The sequence below is a fragment of the Fundulus heteroclitus genome, chromosome 4, assembly GCF_011125445.2.
Source record: "Fundulus heteroclitus isolate FHET01 chromosome 4, MU-UCD_Fhet_4.1, whole genome shotgun sequence".
NCBI classification, from domain to species: domain Eukaryota; kingdom Metazoa; phylum Chordata; class Actinopteri; order Cyprinodontiformes; family Fundulidae; genus Fundulus; species Fundulus heteroclitus.
In genome coordinates, this window is record NC_046364.1 from 40,720,005 (window position 1) to 40,743,144 (window position 23,140).

Here is a 23,140-nt window from a genome sequence, read left to right on the forward strand (position 1 = left end):
TTCAGCTGCTTAAAAAAATAAAATAAAATCAAAGCCGTGGATGATAAGGTTGATTTTCTGGCATGGTATTAGGTGCTAATGGGGTGAAAAGGGGAAAGCATTAAAACAGAGAGAGGCGCTTATAACTCACCAATGCTGGAGTCCCTCCTGAATACGTCCCTGTCGAAAATGTAGAAGGAGAGATGCCTGAAGCTGCGTGGGATCTCGCAGTAGAAATCCTCCCCGTAGAAAGGACTGCAGGAGAGAGAGAGGACGCGCGAGACGAGCGGCGGTTAGAAACTCATTTAATGGATCGTGTTTTGCAACAAACACTGATTGCTGAGCGTAAGAAGCTTGTTGAAAGGAGCAAAGACAAATGAAAGTCATACGTCTGTCCCACGTTCTTCAAGAAAAGCAACGCGACCGCGACACTCCCGACTTTAGGCTGAGAAAAAATAATCTTTTAGCCCAGAAATGATGTTCCTGAGATTTGCAAATGGCTGCATGAACCTGTTGTGTTGTTATCGATTAATCCATCAGGAATTCGTGATTATGAAAATATATAGAAGCTGTACGTTCCAGAGGATTGCGTCGTCAGCCTGATTTATTTCATCTAGTCGTTGTGAAATCCTTTGCGATCAAAGTTTAGCTGTGAGACGGACACATGAAGCATAGAGGCTCGGAGACCCGGTCCGGTTCATTAAGAGGAAACACAACTGGATCCAGCCTGAAGTGAGGCCTTTTAGTTTCATTTGCTAAATGTGGTTTCTGTGTTGGAAACCACCAGGCTTCCTCATTTGAATTCTTTCATTCTTTTTTTTTTTCTTCTAGCAAATTTTGTTCGCCCTCAGCTTTAAATCAAAACATTGCGTGAAACCACTTTCCTCAAACCTCAGAGGGTTTGACTAACTTTTGATAATGAATGACTTTAATCAGCTTGATTAATGATATTCTGAACATTCATTTTTTTTATAGAAAGTCCTCTAATGGTAGTGTTAGGATGTGGAAGGTATTTTTTTTTTAATTAGGTCATTTAAGATATTATTGGCTTTACTAAAAATATAATTATTGATTCTGTTTGAGTCAATGAATGAATGAATGAATTATTAATAAAACATTATAAAATGTGTAAAATTCTGTTTGATATCTCTTAAAAGCAACATAAAAACAGGAATTATAAAACTTCCTTAGAAGCTGTGGCAGCAGTGGTGCAAAGGTTTTGAGTTCAGGTGAGTTGGGTAATGGAGGCAACAGCTTTTTCTCAGTCTGCTTGTGTGTTTGTTCTGATTGTCTGCAGCTTTCTGTCTTTGAAGATGCCGTTAGCTTTCTTTTTAAGTTTGTTAGTTTACAGAGAGTCCAGCATGGGCAGCTCCAACCTGACGATGCTCCCAATGTAGGCTGTCTGGCAAACCAGACTGTGGCGCCATTGGTCAGGATGCTCTCTATGGTGCTTCTGTAGAAGGTCTGGAGCTTCGCTTGTGTAGGCCGTCTCATCTTCTACTGAAATTTGAAGATGTATCATCTGTAAATGTAACTATGGTGTTTGGTGAGGGGTAGATGGGGAAGCAGCCGTAGGTGACTAGTGTAAAAAGCAGTGGACTCAGCACACGGCCCTGAGGAGTATCGTTCCTGACTCTGAGTCAGGGTGGAGGAAGCGTTCTTTCCCACTCTGACCTACACAGTGGGCAGTCTGAGAGGAAGTCAGGAACTTCAAATAACATCACAATATAAGTTGTGATATTGTTGGTTTTCTGCCTGAACCCTGTTTTTTATAAATATATGTGATATTTAATAATATGCCCGATTAATCAATTCATCCTTCAGGTGATTTTCTCACAGATAATCAGACTGATTTTATTAATGACACTGGTAATAACGGAGGAGCTACATTTATCGAATTGGATCACCATTTAAGTTTTAGTGTGTGCAGTATTACAATCCCAAAGAACAGCCTGCATGCAGTATTTTGTCATGCTTTCACAATCTGCTTGTCAATGATATATTTAGCCAGTTTAAAGGCAATTTACTGCCCTTGATGTATAGTTTTGTCATATTTATAGAAAGAGAAGATTGAGACAAATGTGGTTTAAACTATTCACGAACAGTATTGCGACGACGACAGTATTTTAGACATTTTAGCCGTGTTTTCACAATGAATTTCTCAATGTTTTTTTCTCACGACATTCACCCCCAGGAACATTTTATCTACCAAGGCGATTCTTTTGTGCGCCTTTGCGTCGCAGGTTCAGAACACTTTTATGTAGATTACGGTATGTTCCCTGACTCAGAACAGGTCTTTCTTCATCTGTTTCGCTGTTAATATCTGGTGACCCAGATCTCTACCCGTCACAACAGCGGTGACTATGTAGTGATAAAAAGAGTGACATCACAGTCGCACAGCTTAGATTGTCTCAAAGCGACTGCAGCGATCTTGTAACCTCGCACTGCAGAAAATTAAGAGTGTGATAAACAACCCTGGGCAGTTGTGATTGCTTTAATCCGTATCTCGAAACACAAAACGCTGAGAGACATCTCAGATTTACAGCGTGACTCAAGGAAGACACTAAAAGCAGAAGTCCATGCTTTCTTTGTCCCAAAAAGGTTCCTGCAGGGGAAACACTCACACTTTATAGTTTTAAGATACCTTCTAATTGATACAAAAGTAAAACTAAATACTTCTTTTGCGACAAACTCTCAGTGTACAGACTAAAAAACAATATGTCTTCAATCTAACATAACTAGCAAATCCACCATTTACCCATCTAGCTGATGGATTTTAGAATAAGAGTAGGAAATACTTTCACAATATGGAAATTTGGGCATGACGGTGGCAAAAACACACAAAGTTACACATTAAATTAAGTAATGGAAAAAAACAAGCTAATCCCATCTCAAATCAGTCCTAAAGCAACAGAAAATGAACTTATCAGAAAGGCGAAATAAAAGCAAGAGTAAAACCAGAGTAAGGGTTGCAGAGTGATTCATAAAATTGCATATTCAGATAAAAAGTTAAATATCCAAGTTAAACAGAAGTAAAACAGCATTTGCTAGTTAATGGCTAAACCGTTTCTGTCTTTCTTCTCATTACTGTTGACCGGGATTGTCCTCAGCCAGCAGTCAGACTGTAGGTGTACTTTCACCTCCGTGAAAACCCCTCATGCACATCCTCGCCGACATTCAGAGATGATTGATTCGGTCAATTAATCACCTCCCACATGGAAAAACAAAGCCTGCAGGTATTTACGTCTTTCCATGAATCAGTTGGTTTGAAGGGGGAGGGGGGGAAGGGGGGAGGGACTCTGCAGCTTGTTTTCCTGCAACAAAAAGGCCTGTTTGTGGCCGCTGGTTAGAAGGCACGGCGGCTCCCACAGTCCGCCTCACCTAAACGACGACCACAGAAATCCCAGCAATAGGAATCTCGTGAGCCAGGCCCTCGGGGCTGCTGCTGTCGCTAATTACCGACTTTTCTGCTGCACGGCGGACGTGAAGACAGACAGAGGAGCACATGGATGAATTGGAAAGAGCATGACTATACTTATCAACGATCTGGCAAATAAATACGATTGATTATTTAGCCATTATTTTTCATTTACTCAGAGAGAAACGGCGTGTTGAGGAGCTACCTGGGAAAACCTCGTGGTCATCATCAATTTTTAGTTTCTTTTTTTTTTTACTTTATTAAAGACTTGTGCATTTTACAATTCAGTGTCGCATGATGAAAACATTCCAGCTAAATAAAATGCAAGCTTTACGCTACACCTTTCCTTTTTGTTTTTTGTTTCCAACTCTTAAAATAATTTGCAGCAGAAGGCGAAAAGGTTGCTATTATTTTAAATCAGGCTGACACTCTTGCCATTTCCTCATGGTCATAATAACACTTTATAACTAGCATAAATAACGCTAATGTGCTAAGGGCACTAACATAGCTATATAATGTACATGTACACCCTTAAGTATCGCTAGAATATTACAAAATATTATGTGTAGTGTTTTTGTCTGCATGAATCGTTGTACTTTCTCTACAACTCTTCTTCTACTGCTGTGTTCTGGTTCTATTTTCACTGCAGTGACACCCACTGTTTAAGAGAGGGACTGCAAAGCTTTTAGTGCACAGATATAAACAACAACAGGACGGTGCCAATGCCAGAACTTGCTCGCACCTTTTACCGATTAAATGACTGAAGATTTTCTCAGCAGAAAATCTGATGTATGGCAGCCTCGCTTCTGTCAGTCCGCCCCAGGGCAGCTGTGGCTACAACGGAGTCCTCTCTGGACTTGATAAAGCGCTATACAAGTACAGGTCATTTACCATTTTTATTGACTACACATTGCTTAACTTCAAGGTTTTCAAGGTATACCCCAACTTTGCTAAGTTGCAGTTTTATAGCTGCTAACTTTTTCTTTCACCATGACCATGCTGGACAAAAGTGCAGTCCACAACCTGTTTCTACAAACTAGTGGCCAGCTGACTGAAAGACGGCTTTTCCTTCGCAAACAAGAACGATTTACAGTTGCAATTAGCTTTAGCTGCAGGAGAAGTTAATGCTTTTTGTTGGGAAGCTACGAGCGCCACGTCTGTTAAACAACTCACTGCATGCTGGCTACCCAAGCTGATGGCCCCACTAATTACCCAGCTAACATCAGATAGTTAGACTCCTGCTGTGACTGAGGCAGATAATTTTGCCTTAATGAATTTTATGAATCGAGGTCTTCGAATAATTTGATGAATCGTAATAGCCCTAATACAGATGGACCACAATGCTTTCCAATACTATTTATACTTCCATTCATATTAACCAATGTCGGGCTGCATGTGGGTTCACATTTGTTTGTTTATTTGTAACATAGTTTGTTTTAAGTGGTGAAAATGCAAATAGTAACTGATGGGAATGCAATGGGAACTGCACAGACAGATTAATCCCTTCAATGCATGTACATGAATGTTTGAATTGCAAGTAGCTTTTCTACTACAACTCACTTTTTAGTGTTGTTGATTTAGGTCTAAATTGACTTAATTTTGTCATTTAGTTGCAGGTCAAACATGAAAATCTGTAGAAATTTGTGTGAAAAGACTGCAGTGTGTGGGAGGGATGATAGAGATGTCCCTTTATCACCATGTTGTAAACTTTTTTGCTCTTGTGTAGTCAGACTTTAGAGCAGGAGGAAAAGGACAGAACAACAAGAAGGCTTTAATTATTTGCAAAAAAAAACCAACAAAAAAAACCCGCTTAAAAACACCTTTTCCGCATCTGCTGCTCTCAGTTGATGAGGCCAGTATGCTGGGAGGCAGATTTCTAACAAAATGACCTCATAGATGTTGCTGTAACGCAACAACCCTTTTGGTTCGAGTCCTAAGACCTGATGCTGAAATCCCTCAGTTTGCATAAAATTGAAACTAGGGCTCAAACATATTTAAAAGCCTTGATGTGAAATGATATTGAGCAATAAGACATCCAAAGCATTAAGGAGACATCGTGTAACTGATGTCCAACTCACAAAGGACTATTTTTCTGTTATACCTTGAATTTGCATAAGACCAGGCAAGAGGGGAAAAAAGGGGCTTTAAACACACCAAAGTGACTTTTCCACGATCTTGGTCCTGAAGACCTCTTCCTGGTCCAGGTTGACGGTGCAGTAACAGTCCCTCATCCTGTTTGGTCCCGGATATGGAGGGATGTTTTTTGCTTCCCCTGCACAAACAAACAAAGAGATTGAGTGAGAGTAATTTAGAAGTGCCGCAGGGTGCAAAAGCAATGTGTTTACTCAGGCTTCCGGCGGTAACTCGTTTTCAGGACAGTAAAAGCATACGTAGCATAAATAAAAAATGGCATTACGTAAGTTCACACCTGTTCAAGATACAAGAGTGTGTAAGGATCTGATCTTTTTTTCTATCCCACCACAAAATATAGCAGCACGATAAATGAGATTACCTCTGCCAAGGTGGCTACTTTTATATCACACATATATATATATACAGCATCAAGCTCAGTTAACAGAAGGATATGTGAACAGGCCCTTTTTTCTGTGTTTCCCATGTGTTGTCAGATCTGTAAATGAAAGAATCTGCGTGAGTCAGACATGTGTGACAGACAGCCCTCCCTTTCACAGGAATGTGGTCCTACCAACCACTGAGACACACAGATACGGCACAAAGGTGGTGCTGCGGTGCTGCAGGGACCAACGTATTCTGCTGCGTGAAGCTGTGGGCCCAGTGGTCCGCTGCCTTATTGTGTTTCGCTTCGCCCTGGGGACCCACAGGGCTCTGCGGTCTTTAGTTACACATGTGTTAACTCACCCTGTCAGGGTTTGCTCCAGTGACGGGCCATCTGTACGGAAATCTGACGCAGCTTTGTCGAGCTGCCTTACTTTTGGCGTTAAAGGAGTAACCCATTTAAGGACGGCAAGAGACAGCACGGATGTAAACCGTCTGGGATCCCAAAAAAATTTTTAAATACCTTGGGATAACTTCTCGCTTTTAATCAGAGATTCATCAACTTCTTAGGGCTATAGCTAACTCACAGAGAGTCTTGAGAAAACTATAAAAGCTATAAAAACCAAAAAGCTGATTAAAGAAATGTGATTTTATATGAAATAAAACATTGTGGAAAGAATGCTAGGAACGCTGGTTTAGTTGAATAGTGTACAGATTATCATGGTGGGATAGGCGTGGTTTCACTTTATTAGCACAGACTTTAAACAAAAATTTATAAAATCTGACTGCTTTTATGTGAAACAGAAAATAAATACTAATACTGCTTCAAATGACTGATTACTACCATTACAATAATTATATATGTACCAACTGGCTTATTTTAGCAATTGTTTTCAAGTAAACGTTCGTATTATGCTGAATATTACACTTATCAGAGCGACACAAGTATGATATGTATAAAAGGAAAGAAGTCCAAATCTGCTTTTCTTGTAATCGGTGGAAAACTGTAGCAGCGTCCTTTCAGCCAGCTGACTGGTGCAGCAACTGTGGGGGAGGGGCATCAGTTCCCCTGGGCTCCGTTCGTACGAAGGAAAACCCCTAAACCCCCAAAACGTAGGAACCGTACTACAGAACATTTTTGCTCTTTAGAAACCGTATGTTTTCAAAACCTCCCACTATAACTTGACACCAGAAACAGTTCCACTGTGAGCTAGATCCTATTTTGATAACAACGGCCACAGATAAACCTCTGAGCCCTTGTGTCCTTTAAAGCAAATAAAGCCACCAATCCACTAACACTTACCACCACCAAAAAAAAAAAAAAAAAAAAAAAAAAAAAAGAAGAAAAAAAACAACTTTAAACCGGTTTTTGTAAATGCTTTGGCTGCTGCAGAAACAGTGGGCATGTACTCAGTTACAGCCCCTGCAGCTGAACCCAAAGTGGAGTGTGTGTGTGTGTGTGTGTGTTGACATTTGACACAGGGTAGCCTGCTGTGAAACAACAAAACAGATAATCTACTGGTGGATTACGGAAGCCGTTTGTCATGCCTGTTTTTCTGCCCACTGGTTGAGCCGACCCGTGGGACTTTTTAATCACGCTGCTTTCCAAAACTCATCGAGGCCAATTAAACTTCGCCTCTCTCCCTCCCTTTACTAAATTACACAAACGACACAGTTCATTTATTAAGTCAGGCTGGTTCGGTCCTGGGCTTCCATATCATCGCGGCCCCAGTCGAATCTTTCAGAGATAGATGAGGTAAGACATGCAAGAGTTCAGCAGGATAGCAATTGAAAGGCAACATGTAATCTTAACGGTTCGGATAAGACCCGGTATTTATTCAAGTGGTAATTCTAGGCTGATACAATGCCTGTCCGTTTCGCTCTTTAACAAGATGCAATTGTAGTTCTATTCTTAGTTTGCCACTTGATATAATGGCAGACCCGTCGCTTTGAGACAAATGCTGCGAGCAGAGCAACGAGGCCGCTCGATGTGGCGTCTCCAGAACGCAGCACAGAAGGCGAACGGAAAAAACCCCGGTGAGGCAAACGGAGCGGATAAACTGCACTCTGTGGGGTTTCTAACACAGCGGCGTGATGACGGCTTCTCTGGAGGCTGATTCTTCCCCTGGGCGAAGCATTACGCAACAGCTCCTGATAACCACATTCATCCGCGAATGAACCGGACACCTGAGCGGCGCAACGTGACACGCACTTCATTGCTTCAACTTGCAGACGGCGGCGCTTACGTTGGTTGATGACGTTACCCGCTCTTATCTACGCCTTCGCCTCTACGGTTGCCTCTGATATTAAATCCTCGTCATCTCTGCTTTTCTTTCATCCGTACTTCAATTTTTATTTCATCTCCACCCAATAATCCCTCTCATTCACTCCATGTTTCTAAAATTCCCTTTAATCTTGTTTTTTTTTTTTTTTTTCTTTCCCCCGCCTCACTAACACTCATTCATGATCTGTGAGATGCCTTGATTGGATTGCAACCATCCGGGTCGTCCAAAAACGTCACAGGATTACCACTGTTTTCTCTGCTCTGTGTGTTTTTTAGTGACATGGACAAGAGAAGGACAAGATTAAAAAGTTTTTACAATGTTAATCTTTTAAAGCATTCGCATATGCACCATATTTCCAATAGTTTGAGCAAGCGGCATTTTTTTTTTACTGCCTTTTTTAATTCTCTGATTATTTTTTAGGTGGGGGGGGGGGGGTTAAAATCATTAATGCCGTAAAAAGATATTTATGTATGTATTAATGCTTTTGCTTATTTTGTTTGTCAAAAATTGTGCGGTAGACCTTTATGTGGATAAATGTTCCTCTAGAGTTTGAAGGCATACGATACAGACACCATTGTTATTGAGCTGTATTGCTAACAGTAGTTGGTACTTACCATGATTTTTTTAGTAGTTAGTATTCAGCACAACAAATAGAAAGCACTTGAGTTTTTACCTTTAACTGGAACACAGTTCAATTGGGACTGAAGTCAATCCCAGATCCAAAAACAAGCTTTTGAGTCAAACAGAGCGCAATGTTGGTTCATTATCTGCTAGCTAGCAGGTTTATTAAATCCTGTTCTCCCTTGGCCCAAACAGCGTGGAGCTTATTGCAAGATTTTATATTTAGAAATATGACGATTGGTTATTCCATATTTTAATTCGAATATTTATTTTTGTTGTTACATTTGCGACTTTTATTTAGCTTTTTTGGATCTAAAGGAAATTTAGTTGGCGAAGCTCATGAGTTAGCACAGCGGGCTAGCTACAGTGTGTTCCTTTTGTACTTAGAGTTCTGTGCAAAAATTAACTGGACCTGAAGCTGGATTTCAAGTTTTAAAAGAGTTCCCGATCTTGACTTTAAAATCCAATATGGTGGCTGCATGGAGTAGCAAGAATTGCAGGAATAAATTGTTTGCACTTCTTTTAATTTTTTTTAAATAGATACATCTGTCATACATGGTTCAGCACATAATGTATCTGTGAACTTAATATTTCAATGCATAAAACACAAAAATACATTATTTCAATGTATTTTAAATACATTGTTTTAATGCCAGCAGTGGTATCCTGGTGAGCAGCATTACAAATTGTCAATCCCTCTGGATTCCAGATCAACTGGAAAATAACCCTATTCCAAGATACGAGTTCCAGTTTATGAGGCAAATAGAACAAAATATTAATTGTATTCATTCAACAATGCTGTTGAATGAATACAAGTTAATGTGGTGATCTTGTGGTGATTTACAAAGTAATGACCTACTTGAGGAGTTTCAGTCAGGCTTCAGAGCTCATCATAGCACTGAAACAGCTCTGGTGAAGGTCACTAATGATATTCTCATGGCCTCAGATAATGGACTTGTGTCTATACTTGTCCTGTTAGATCTCAGTGCTGCGTTTGATACAGTTGATCACAATATTATCCTACAAAGACTTGAACATACTGTAGGGATTAAGGGGAAAGCATTAGGCTGGTTTAAATCTTATCTGTCAGACAGATTCCAGTTTGTTCATGTTAATAATAAATCTTCCTCAAACTCTAGGGTCACCTGTGGAGTACCACAGGGTTCAGTCCTTGGACCAATTCTCTTTACTATATATATGCTTCCGATAGGCAAAATTATCAGACAGCATGGGATTAATTTCCACTGTTATGCTGATGATACTCAGCTATATTTATCCATAAATCCTGATGAATCCAATCAATTACTTCGACTGCAGTCATGTCTTGATGACATCAAAAGCTGGATGACTTTAAATTTCCTGCATCTAAATTCTGACGAGACCGAAGTTTTAATCTTTGGGCCAGAGTCCTCAAAAAATAAACTTCTTAACCAATCACTTAATCTGGGTGGCATTAACCTGGCCTCTGGTAATAAAGTAAAAAATCTTGGTGTTATTTTTGACCAAGACATGTCATTTAAATCCCATATTAAACAGGTTTCCAGAGTTTCCTTTTTTCACCTCTGGAATATCGCCAAAATTAGAAACATTCTGTCCAGGAGTGATGCTGAAAAACTGGTCCATGCATTTGTTACTTCAAGGCTGGACTATTGTAATTCTTTACTATCAGGAAGTCCACAAAATGCAGTTCAAAGCCTTCAGCTGATCCAAAATGCTGCAGCAAGAGTTCTGATGAAAATCAACAAGAGGGATCATATTTCTCCAATTTTAGCTTCCCTTCATTGGCTTCCTGTTAAATCAAGAATAGAATTTAAAATTCTTCTTCTAACGTATAAAGCCCTTAATGATCAAACTCCATCATATATCAGAGCTCTGATTACCCCGTATGTTCCTAACAGAGCACTTCGCTCTCAGACCGCAGGTCTGCTGGTGGTTCCTAGAGTCTCTAAAAGTAGAATGGGAGACAGATCCTTTAGCTATCAGGCTCCTCTCCTGTGGAACCAACTCCCAGTTTTGGTCCGTGAGGCAGACGCCCTGTCTACTTTTAAGACTAGGCTTAAAACTTTTCTTTTTGACAAAAATTATAACTAGTGACTCATGTTACTCTCAGCTACCTTTATAGTTTTACTGCTATAGGCTTAGGCTACTGGAGTATATCAGGATCTAATTTTCTCACTATATTGAGTTCTACTGTTCTTCAATTATGCATTATGTGTTGTCATTTCTGCTTTAACTTTCTGTTCTCTCTCTTTTCTCTTCATAGTAGGTACACCTGGTCTGGCGTTCGGTTAACTGTGACATCATCCAGAGAAGACGGCTCACCCGCTACTACCATCTAATGTAGAACAGATTACTAGATCAATGTGTGCTTCTGTGCTTTTTTGTTTCTCTTGTTGTGTCTCTGTTCTGTCTTCTGTAACCCCAGTCGGTCGAGGCAGATGACCGTTCATACTGAGCCCGGTTCTGCCGGAGGTTTTTTTTTCCCGTTAATGGGTGGTTTTTCTTCCCACTGTCGCTTCATGCTTGCTCAGTATGAGGGATTGCAGCAAAGCCATGTACAATGCAGATGACTCTTCCTGTGGCTCTACGGTTCCCCAGGAGTGAATGCTGCTTGTCGGGACTTTGATGCAATCAACTGGTTTCCTTATATAGGACATTTTTGACCAATCTGTATAATATGATTGAACTTGACTTTGTAAAGTGCCTTGAGATGACATGTTTCATGATTTGGCGCTATATAAATAAAATTGAATTGAATTGAATTGAATCTTTGCGGGGTATTTATCTGTAGAATTACGTAAAATCGGGAGAATTTTTTGTTCTTTTATGCTAGATTTGTGGTTTCTATTTAGCCTTTGCTATGTTCAAATAAGTTTTGGTCGCTGGATTTCATTTTTCGCAGTCTAACTCTGTACAGTGGGACATGCTGCAGCTTCAGTCATGGACAGTTGAGTGTTTCTGAAAACATGAGGGCGGATGGTTCAAGTTTTAGCTTCGTTTACCTGCGTGTGCTCAATCATGAGGGCGCAAGAGTCTGAATAAATAAGAAAGTAAAATAAAAAGTCTTGTAACAACTCATCTACCACATTAAAAAAAAAAAGAGTTTATCAGTTAACTTTTTCCTTCTTTTGCCTGAAGCATATCTCCTTTGTTGCCGCTTTCATTTTCTATTACCAAAAAAGCTCGATTTTGCTTTCCTGTATTTTCTGACGCTTCCCCTTTTTTACCTCTCTCTCTACATTATGCCCTCCCCAAACCTGCACACATGCACCCAAATTGCAACAGGAGGTTTTTTTTTTTTGTTTGTTTTTCATCAACCACCAATGCAGCTGTCCCTGGGGAATATCTTACCACGGTATCTGAGCAAAACAGGCCAAGACACACACTTGTGTGCACACATAACAAACACGAGGGGCCTAGAGCACAAACGCAGAAAAGCGACGACGACCGGAGCAGGGGCGAGTCGACATGGTTGACTCCCCTTGTCAGCGCGGCCGATGAGACCGAGCCAAGAAGAGAAGGAGCGAGGAAACGCCAGCGATTGAACGGACGTAATGGATGCACTGAATGTGCAGCTTTGTTCCTCTCCCGCCTCTGTCGACTAATTCCAGCCGCCGCGCTCGTGCGTACAGTTGCAGACGTGCCGTTCGACTCCTTACCCTAATCTCGTCTGACATGAACACATTCGAGGATACGCAGGCGTGAATGCTTTCAACTCAACTAGCAGGCCTGTGGATCACAGACTGTAAGAAAGGGAAAGAGGGGGGAGGTAGGGTTGTCACACACACACACACACACACACACACACACACACACACACACACACACACAACAAATTACAAGCAGTGGACTCAATCGAGTGTAAGAGAAGAGGAAGACTGCAGGGAAAGAGAGAAAAGTCAGCCAGATAGAAAACTGGAGAGCGGTTCGCTCCGGAGAACACTACAACAGGAAATGAGATGAGGGGAAAGGAATTTCAACTGGAACCAAGGCGAAGTTTAAAGGCAGCGAGAACAACCCAGTCACCCCTGAGAGTGTTTCAGTGCAAAGGGGGGGACGACAGTGAGAGACACCGTGGGAATGGAAACAAGGAGAGAAACCCCGCTTATATTGTCCCAGCGGTGCCGCGCGACCCTTTGATGTTCGTAGGTAGAGACGCATAACAAGAACTGAAACCGAACTGGAAGTCATCGCAGTCGTTCTAAATATGGGTAAACACAAAAAAAAAAACATTTACCCGCAACGCGAAAAAGGCCCTCAATACAGATATTCGGATCCCGACGCCTCAATCCTGCAGGATTGCTTCCTGTGTCACAGAAAATAGGGCAGCAAGTTATATACAAAAGGTAATACACGTCCAGCTTTATATTTTCTCCGAACAAGTTTCCTCTTAAAAAATCCAGACTCTATTTGCACCTTTTTATAAATCTGTGGCAAATCTAAAGGACAGTAGATATAATCAGGGTGGGAAAAATAAAAAAGTATTTACGTTTAATCGGTGCGCTCATCAAACTAGAACCAGTGTGCAAATAACCATCAACCTGGACCCAAAACTCTGATTGAAGGAAATGTTTTTGTTTACCCGTCACAGCTGGAAGACCGAGTCATGTGACATGCGATGGACCTTCAGGAGCTGTTCAAGGAACACAAACGAATGCAGTGAAGAAAGCAAAGAAGCTTTAAAAATCTTCCACTAGTCACAAGAGACCTGGACTTTTTGCAGAAATTATAAAATCATAAAATGAAAATTTGAACAGCAAAAATCAAAGTTGAGCCCTGGCATGAACGCCCAGCCTAAAGAAAATATATATAAAGACAAAAATCAGCCACAACACATCCAGCGAGCGGCTAAATTCATCGCTTTGTATCAGAGACCGTGTTGAAAGCACTGTTAACTCTCCTCCTGTCACACTTTAATCTACCAAACTCATTTTCTGACTTCTTCAACTTCATACATTAGAGGCTTTTAAAAGTAAATGATTTTTCATGTTATGTTCTAAAAACTTGGCATAACATAGTTGTTATGTTGTTCTTACAATAACTCATGGAAACGTAGCTGTTTCACATAAAAAAAAAACTCTACTCTGGTCCCATTATGTGCTTATTTAAAAGGTTATAATTTTATTGTGGTCGTGCCAAGTAAAAGAGACTAATGTGCTTTACAATGCTGCAGTAAATGTATGTCTTTAAAAGAGGGAGTGGTGGTCTAGTGGTTAGAGTGCTGGGTGTTCGCATCCTGAAGAGACCCCAAAGGTTGGCGGCTCGAAACTCAGCCTCTCTCTCTCTCTCTCTTTCTCTCTCTCTCATATATACCAAAACAAAGTATAAAGCTTAATTCATGTTAACAATATAAACATCAGTCTCACTTTGTGTTTATTAGAAAAGGAAAACTCCACTTGTTCTGTATTGTGTCTATTGAAAACTGTGTCTGTGTTACAAATAAGTGATTGGAATAATAATAACAGCAACAGGATACATTGAATATTCCTCATACCCCTGAGGTTCAGTTTGTTCTGCCTAGCTGATTGGTCATAATGAAGCACTTCAGGTTGTTTAGGAGAAATTAAGAATAGGGCAAATAAGTTTCAGCAATAGAAAGCAGACGATGTATCACCACTTTACTGAAGTTATACAATTTATTGTGTAAAGCATTTAAAGCTACAAAGCTATATTTTGATGGGTGTACGAATGCATCTCATAGCCTGACATGTTATGCATCCTTAGAGTTTAGGACTGTGAGTAAAATCTGTGTTAATAGCTTTCTGTGAGTGAGTCAGCAAATCATTTATAAAATGAATAACACATGAGAGTAGTAAGCCTTTAGCGCTTTCTGATTCTCACGGCCGCAGCAATGAAAGACAAATTTCTCAGATCTAAGAGCTGTTTTCTTTTTTGGTGACGGGGGGGGGCAGCATTTCTTTTTGGCACAAACTCTCCACATTATCATGCAGAAGATGCAGGCTGAGCCTCCCTCACTTGGGAGTTTTTAGACGACCCCAGCAGTTATAGGCGGCACACGAGGAGAAACAGAGCTGGAGAGATCAGAGGCTCCGGTTAAAGTCGCCATCTCTGCGTTAAACCAGCGCACGGTTACTGATCAAACTCTCTGTTTGGTTCAGAGCCGCCGAGGGCTAATGTTCACACAGGTTTGTTGGTCTCAATGGAAAACCTGTGTGAAACAGAAATAAACAACACACACACATCTTTTAAGCGCAACACAACCGGCTTCACAAAAACGCCTCCTTGAGGTGGAAACCTGCCGTGTTTATCCTGGACGGTGACCTTTCAAGCCAGCGCAGTCGGCAGGAGAGAGGCCGAGCTCCGCATCCTGGCCTCCAGGCTTCATACGCATTTCCATAACTCTCCGAAAACCCTGCGCCTTCTGGAAAAAGTACAATTCAGGACGAGACGCCGCGTCGTCTTTTGCAAGCACAGGAAAGGGTAGCATGAGCTGGGTGTGAATTCTTGCGTGTGGCAAAGGCTGGCATTGCTGCTTTTGACCTGGTATGAAAACACTGTTGCAAAACCGTATTTAACCAGCGAGCACGCAGCCATTTCCTCACCAGACGCTCAAGTCCCTTCTCACAGATGATGCTTTCGACACGCCACGCTAGGCCTGAACGATTTTGGAAAATAATCTAATTGCGATTTTTTTTTTCTAAATATTGCGATTTAATGCGATTTTTTTCCCCCAGTTTAATTTATCATGTGTTTTAAAACATATACAAACAACAGATCAATTTGTTTCCTCGCCGTGTGGATTAGTTGCTAAAACACCCACAGCATCTAAACAGAATGATTGCGTTCTGCCTACAATATATTTCAACCAAAATTGCAATTTTGACTTTTCTATGCATTAACTACAAGCAACAAAAATGGCCTCTAAATAAAGATGTTTGTAAACAAGGAATATTTTAAATATGAACTTTTAATGTTTCTATTGATCAGAATATTGTTCAAGAGAACAGCTGTTAATTTAATTGGACATCAATCCTTGTTGAACATAAAGTGCAACCAACAAGCAAGTCTATGTATTAAACTGATTGACCAGAACTTAATGCTATGTATGATTATATAAACTCTGAAACAAGTAATAAAATTAGATTACCTCACTGCTGCAACTGTCTTCCCTTCCATGTTGAGGCAAACCCACTTTAAACATTTTACCAACACCTAATGGACGAGTCTAATTCCCTAATTGTTACATAGCCAAAAATTGCAGACCTCTGCGATTTGGAAATTGCGTTTTTTTTAAATCACGATTATATTGAAAATGCGATTAATTGTTCAGCCCTACGCCACGCTTCTGTATTTCGTTCTGTATTTTCCTTCATGTGTCATAACTAGCAGGTAGAGGTCGTCCCGCTGGGCGCCGTGAAGGACGTGCCGAAAGGAGCGGCACCGTCGGCGGGCCCTCCTGCCCTTTATTTACCTCCGCTGACCCTGCATGCTGGGCCCGCGGCGATACTTCCCAGCTTTCCTGGTACCGCGCTCTCGCGGAGGACACATCAAGTGGCGCAAGGAGAACAACCCGGATTGTTCCACCAGCCTCGTACGGCGTCTCAACAGTCAACACGCGTGTTTTAGGAGAAAACCTCCAGGACAGCCTCGCCTTCTAGGACAAAATGGAGAACCTGGCGTACCCTCGTTGCTTCTAGAAGTTAACCTACCTGCTCAATTTCTAGATACCAACCCCTCAAACAGGGGCCAGAACCGACACCGCTTGGCTCCCGTCTGTTGTCGATGGGAAGAAATGTTTAAATCTAAGCTGGCTGCCAAGTGAAAGAGAAAGCCCCCCGTCACTGCAACCAAATTTCTTTCCCCCCTTTCCAGCCTGATCCGCCTGAATTCAGCCACCCACTCTTTCGTTTCCTGGACCTCCATCAGTGGAGACCTTGCCCACACAATGAGTAATCTAATATTCCTTCCACTCTGCATCAAAAGCTGATTTTCACCCACTCCTACAATTACTCTCGTATCGTAACATCATTAAAAGAGTAAAAAACCCCTGTGCTGTGCCAACACTGTCAAGCCTATAGAGCTAGCTAGTTAATGTCGGGCGGCTAAGGAACACAAACGGTCCATCCGGGGTCAAACTGCCAAAGCATCAGGCACCGACTCCAGCCCTGAAAGAATCTAACCTTTCATATCGGAATCAAACGGCGAGTTATAAATGCAAAAGCACCAGACTTACAGCGGCGAACATGGAAATGTTTGCAAATGAATAACTAACAGCCGATTTGGTTATGCAATCTTTTTTCCACCGATGTGTCTAGAAGGCCATCGAGGAAACAAAACAGCCTTTATTTGACCGCTGAGTTTTAAAAATTACCCCAGGTATTCTATAGTTGGCCTCCTTGAAAGCCTCAGCAATCATTATATTTGCATAAACAATGAATAAACGTGACTTTAAGGGAGTCGCTCAGAACAAACCCGCGTAACGACAGGGACTCAATGCTTTCTAACTAACGCCCTCGGTTTTATAAGCACACAGATTTTCTGTTTTGGTTCAGTCTCAGTGGTCTCGTCAGGATATTCTGGTTGTTTGTTTAAAAAAAAAAAATAAAAAAATTTGTTCCACATATACCTGAAACGAAACACCATATGGGCAAAGACATGAACAGCTGGTGAGAAAAAAAAACAGACAGGTGTGCAGGTTTGCTTCTTTGTTCCAATCTGGGTTTTTATTTTTCTGCAACTTGATTCAAAGAAGCAACAACAGCAAAACAGTGATAAGATACCGCCAAGAGCAGAAGTTTAAATGTCTTCGGGGGGGAAAAGGTGAATAAGTGAAACCAATCTCTCCCAGCAGGTTGCAAAGAAACCGGCAACAACGTCCGAGCATAAAAACGCCTCGATATCTGACCACTGCTCTTATCTTAAACAGGAGAGCTCATTTAAATTGCCAGGTTTCCTGCCACAGACCCGGCTTTCAAGCAGAGCTCTCAAAATTTCCAATCAGGTGGCTGTCAGAGCCTTTCCAGAAGATAATCATCCATTCAAAATGAAAGTTCTCACGTACATTCAGGACCATGATGCTGTTCAAGTGTCTCATTAGATTTATTTGAAGGGAGACATCTATGTCCGTCATTCTTCCCGCCTTCAGGAAGCGGCGGCTGCTACTGGAAAATTAGCATTTTGTAAATTACCGCATTAAATTTGCCACATCTGACTGCAAGAAAGTGGACTAAAACTGGACCGAAGTAGGCCGTGAAGAAATTAACATGATCGGTGATATCTGTGGTGGAAGGGAGCCGTGGACTGCTGCTGCTGACTACTTTTAAAAACAAGGTACTAATACGGGTCAAAAAGACTCCACGGAGTCAAACCGTGACCCGCGCGCCAGAAGCTGAGTTAAAGATTCAAACTCATTTGACACATCTGTGCGAGAAGATGCTCGGCAGCGTGCGTCACCGCGATGCTCCGTGCGTGTCGCAGTGTTTGTCAAACAACGTTTCTCACTGCGACAGAGAGGCCGAGCGCACATATGTTGTTGTTAATTAGCCCCGACTCCAGCTGGGCCCGCCGAGAATTCCCGTCTCTCCCAGCGCCGCTGATGGATGACGCGCAGCCCGCTCCCGAATGTGAGACACCACCCCCGTGTACCCCCTACCCCCCCCCCCCCCCAACGATCCGCATCTCTACATCTGCTTTGCATTAGCCCCGTTGCCATGCAGGAAAAAAAACAATTCTTTTGTAGTCGATTCCAGCCAATCAGGAAGCGAATCGGGGGGGGGGGGGGGTAGTTTCCTGTTTCCTGTGTTTCTCCCGGACGCTCGCAGACTAAGATCCAGTAGTCCTGTTCGGTTTCCGACATCCATTCGTCACTCGTCGATGAACACGATGTGATGCAAGCGTTTGGTCGACATCTCTGGGAGCGGAGCGCAGCGAGGAGCAGAGTGACTACTTGGTAACAGCACAGCGTAAACTCCACTGTCGTCACTGAATGACAGTATGAAGAACTCCAGCTGAGGCCGTGGAAGGGATGACAGCATAACGGCTTGTTACTAACGTCAGCAGCTCATGCAAACTCCTGAGGAGTTTTTATCTGGGTAATGTAATATGCTTTACACGGTAGGTAAATGAAACTTAAGTCATGGACAAGTTTCAGTCAGCTGTAAGGCAACAGAGCACTGCCTAAACCTCCCCTCAGATTAATGATGATGCACATTTCAAAAAAGCTGGGTGCCATATTTCAATAAAGCAAATTGTGGTGCAAACGCTATTGGTAGTACTTGTGCTCCCTTTGGTGGTCATTTTAGCTTTAAATTATTGCAAACAGACATGTGATGGTATGAAATTCTCCCGGTATGAGCACCATGAGCAAAAATGCCATGGATTTATAGTATAACACAACAATAATGTACAGCATGATAAATAAATATATATATATATATATATATATATATATATATATATATATATATATTTATATAGATATTTCAATAAAATGCAAATCATATTGATCGATAGTTATCAACAAATTCAAAACAAATATTTTAAGGGCAGCCCTGGACATTTTGTGCTGTTGCTTATTGACCTATTTTCAGATAAAGAACCCATGATTCAAACAACTTTTTACCAAAACTGCAAGTTTTTATAAAAGCACAAAATAACGCGTGTTCTCTGACCTCTCTGAAGGAGGTGGAACTTGGTTCCTGTATCTGTGTTTGTGATTGGTTGGGAGGATGTAATGACTGTAATATTAACCTACATGATAGGCTAGAATGCAAAAGGAAGGAAAACTGTTATTCTATTGAACTTTTTATTGACCCTTTTTCTCTATCCATCGATATATTGTTATTAGATTACCGTCCAGGCCTGTTTCTAACTGTATGTTCCCCTAATAAGATCTCATTTAGTTTAGTCTTCTTTCAGCCAGCTGATAAGCAGTGCACAGCATCACAAGGAGAAGGGGTAGTGCTGCGTTTACTCTACAATATGGTCAGTCCTGATCTTTTTCTGACGTCATTAAAGGGACTTTAAGCCATGGGAACAGAATGACGGGGGAACCTTTTTAAAACCTCAGTATACCTTCATACCGCCAAGCAGTACCTGTCTGTTTGCAAGCAATGCAAACAAATTAACAGCGAGGTAGAGCTTCTAGACCCCTATGGTCAAGAAAGACACATAAGCCGTTGAAGTCAGCTGATCCACAGAGATGAGCAGCAGAGACAATTTCCAGAACTCCCGGTACAGACCGAGGTGCATGACAGTGGAACCAGGAAATCTTCCATTTCTCTCCCAAATTTGAACCCTGGTTTGAGAAAGACGTCAAAACCAACTGAACCACGCAGCAGAAACAGCTTTGTGAGGAGTGAGTGGGATTTGTTATCAAACATTATCAGAAACCGAGCTATAACTACCGTTAGCAAATTAGCGACACGGGATTCTAGCTCTATATTTGAAACAGTGTAACGTGTTCATTAAAGAAGGTGATGAAGTCAAGCGGGAAAGACTAAAGGACATCCAAATCATCACAGGTGCAAATGAACAATTTACCATTTATTGCAGCTATTACTGATTTTTATGTGGGACTCAGCCATACAGGAGTTTTGAGGATGGGGTCGTTAAGAAACCTTTGACGTCCCAATTAGGAATATTGACTTCTAGGGGCTAGTCTGTAAAAATGTCCATGGACATTCTAGCTTCAGAGTTAACATGAAGCCAACACAACAAAGTAAAAAATAAATCCTGCGATCAATGCTTTAAACAGTTTTATGTACTTTTAGGGAATATAATCAAAAACTTCAATTAGGAGGGTGAAAACTCTAAATTAATCAGCTGCTCTTTTAACCGTCCCATTGAGCAGATACAGTTCATTCCTTAAATTCCTTCATTTTAGCGTGTTATGTTTGTTCATAAAATCAATTGATTTTCCTGCTGTAGCTTGGGGCAGCCCTAGCTCTAAAAAGGCGAGATGCTGGGTCCAGACTGACAACTCGCCCACCCTTCACAAGGACAACAATGAACACAGAGGAGACAGACAATCGGACATGCAAGCTCACCTCCACTTAAGATGAACTCAGCATCACACGTTCACCTAACATGCACGATTTTGGACAGTGGAGAATATCAATGCATCCCTGCAGATGCAGACTCAGCACAAAGAGGCCTACTCATCCAGCGTCTTGACACAAACATGACTGATCACCAGACCTTTCTGATAGTAACTCTTGGAAAAGCTGCTTTACGCAATGAATTTATGGCGTAAACTGCTGCGGATCAGAGCTACTGCCGATCAAATAATTGTTCCCAATACACCTGTTACGTCATAAAATAATCCAGCAAAGCAATTCGGTAATTCAGCAACATCATGACGTAACGATCACAAAACGCTAGAAAGTTGGATCATTTGTCTGCGCTGGCTCTCTAAACATTAATCTAGCAGGGAGCGGCACAAATGCCCTCGGGATGTTCAGTTTTCATTCATAGGAGCCCACAAAGTAACACCAAATCAACAAGACGATTGTGGTTTTCCACATTACGGCGATTCCCGATTAACAATCTGCTCAGGTCCAGGTGATATCTTTCAAATGTTCTCCTCACTAAAAAGAATAAAAGAGGCAGAATGTGTTGTTCACTGCCCAGTGTTGGCTGGCAGTGCCATGCAGCCTCACAGCTTGCAAGGGTGTTTGTTGCCTTTTTTTCCTCCCTTTGGAGCCCATCCCTTATGTTGCATGTTTAGACTCCAAACTGGACAGGATGGACCGGGTGCCAGATATCAGTCAGTCCCCTACTGACCTAAGATGACCTTTACAGCAAGCAACAGGAAACGATCGTCTGCTTCTAATCGAAGGACATAAACAAAGAGGAAAAGCTACGGAAATGGTATCTGTAATTGTTTTTTAGATAAACGCTAGTAACATGTTTATTACTGTGGTTCTAACCACCGGCTGTTCAATTACTTGATAACAAGCACGCGATATCAGCACTCGTTGTTCATTTTTCAGCTTTTAAAGGTGATTTGGTAACTTAATGCATAGCACAAACACAGCTGCATTGAAAAAGCGTGGATCTCCAGTAAGGGTCCATATCAACTCAGCACCCTCATTGCTTCCTTCACAAGTTAACATGCAATACATGCCTGCTCCAAAAATAAAGTGTAGCTACCCCGTTGGAAACCTGCTATGCTCAGACACATAGAGGTGGGGTTAACAATCAGACATAAAAATAATAAAAAATATGGCGGTTCGTGTTTAACAACAGCGTCTGTGGTCCTAAAATGTGCAAAAAAAAAAGCATCTGGAAACGTGCAGCTGTGGAGGGTTTCTGCCCACAGCGGTTCAAGTTTAACACACATTATCTGGCTCCAGAAAACGCCAGCTGCCAAATTCCCACCTTCTGCCACACGCCTTTTTGAACCCTGCAGTTTCTGCGCGTTTTTTTGCCTTAAATAATTTTATTTATTTATCATCCTCTGCCCTCCTTCCCTCGCGGTGCAGACGGGATCCTGAGTGTGATCTGAATTACAATAAACGGGCAGAACAACACCGATGTGGACCCGTCCTGTCTCCAGCCCTTCGCAGCGCGCCTGCTCTCCCTGTAAATGGGGAGCCATGCATTGAGGCGCTCGCGCTGGGGGTAGGGATTTTTTTATGCCCCCCTCCCTTCTTCTTCTCCTTCTTCTTACCTATTTTTATTTTAACGCTCTGAAAAACCCGAAGACCTTCTTCTTCTACCGCCATGGCTTCACCGTAGGTCTGTCCCTTATGAAGCGTCGATGAGGGCTGTCCTCCACGGCTGTTGTTTCTGGCCTCTCCAGCGCTCGGATATTCCAGGGAGCTTTTGCACATCTATGTTCTCCGGACAGCGAGCATTCTCCGGTCCCACCGCTGCTCCTGCTCCTGCCGCTGTAGGTCTAGTGAGCGGATTGAGCTCCAGCCCCGCAGCAGCAGCAGCGGCGGCAGCTGCGATGCCGACGGAGGAGGCGTGGCCGCAGCGCAAACCCCGCCCACAAGAAAGGCAAGAGGCATGGGTAGACGACGCCCCATGGACTGGCGCCGCCTACTGGAGCTGACGTTCCAGCGCGGCCGCCATTTTGGATGGGTCTCTCGCGCGACCCCCGTGCATTTATTTGTACGGAGGAAGCTGTATGCCCAGCTAAAATAAACCAGAACTACCTGTATTTTTTACTCTATTTTCACACGGTTTGGTTGTGGTTACGATATAGGACGCTGTCACGCATAAATAAAAACATGTTTAATCCTGAAATACGTTGTTTAAACAACATATTTCATAAATAAATGCTCTTTAAAAGACATACATATGGAATATTAATGTAAAATACGTGATTTCACACTGAAATACTCTGTTTTATGCT

At 41.9% G+C, this 23,140-nt stretch overlaps 1 protein-coding gene across 1 annotated transcript in view; it reads right to left on the minus strand.

The window, feature by feature from the left end:
• Positions 1–22,738, minus strand: part of LOC105933799 (ras GTPase-activating protein 3) — a 54,362-nt gene extending 31,624 nt beyond the window's left edge. The window contains exons 1-3 of the mRNA XM_012873496.3: positions 22,451–22,738; positions 5,552–5,669; positions 131–234 (exon numbers count right to left, since the gene is read on the minus strand). Coding sequence (XP_012728950.2) covers positions 131–234; positions 5,552–5,669; positions 22,451–22,613 — 385 coding nt within the window. The 5' untranslated portion in view covers positions 22,614–22,738. The remainder of the gene's footprint in view (positions 1–130; positions 235–5,551; positions 5,670–22,450) is intronic.
• Between the last annotated feature and the right edge of the window lie 402 nt (positions 22,739–23,140).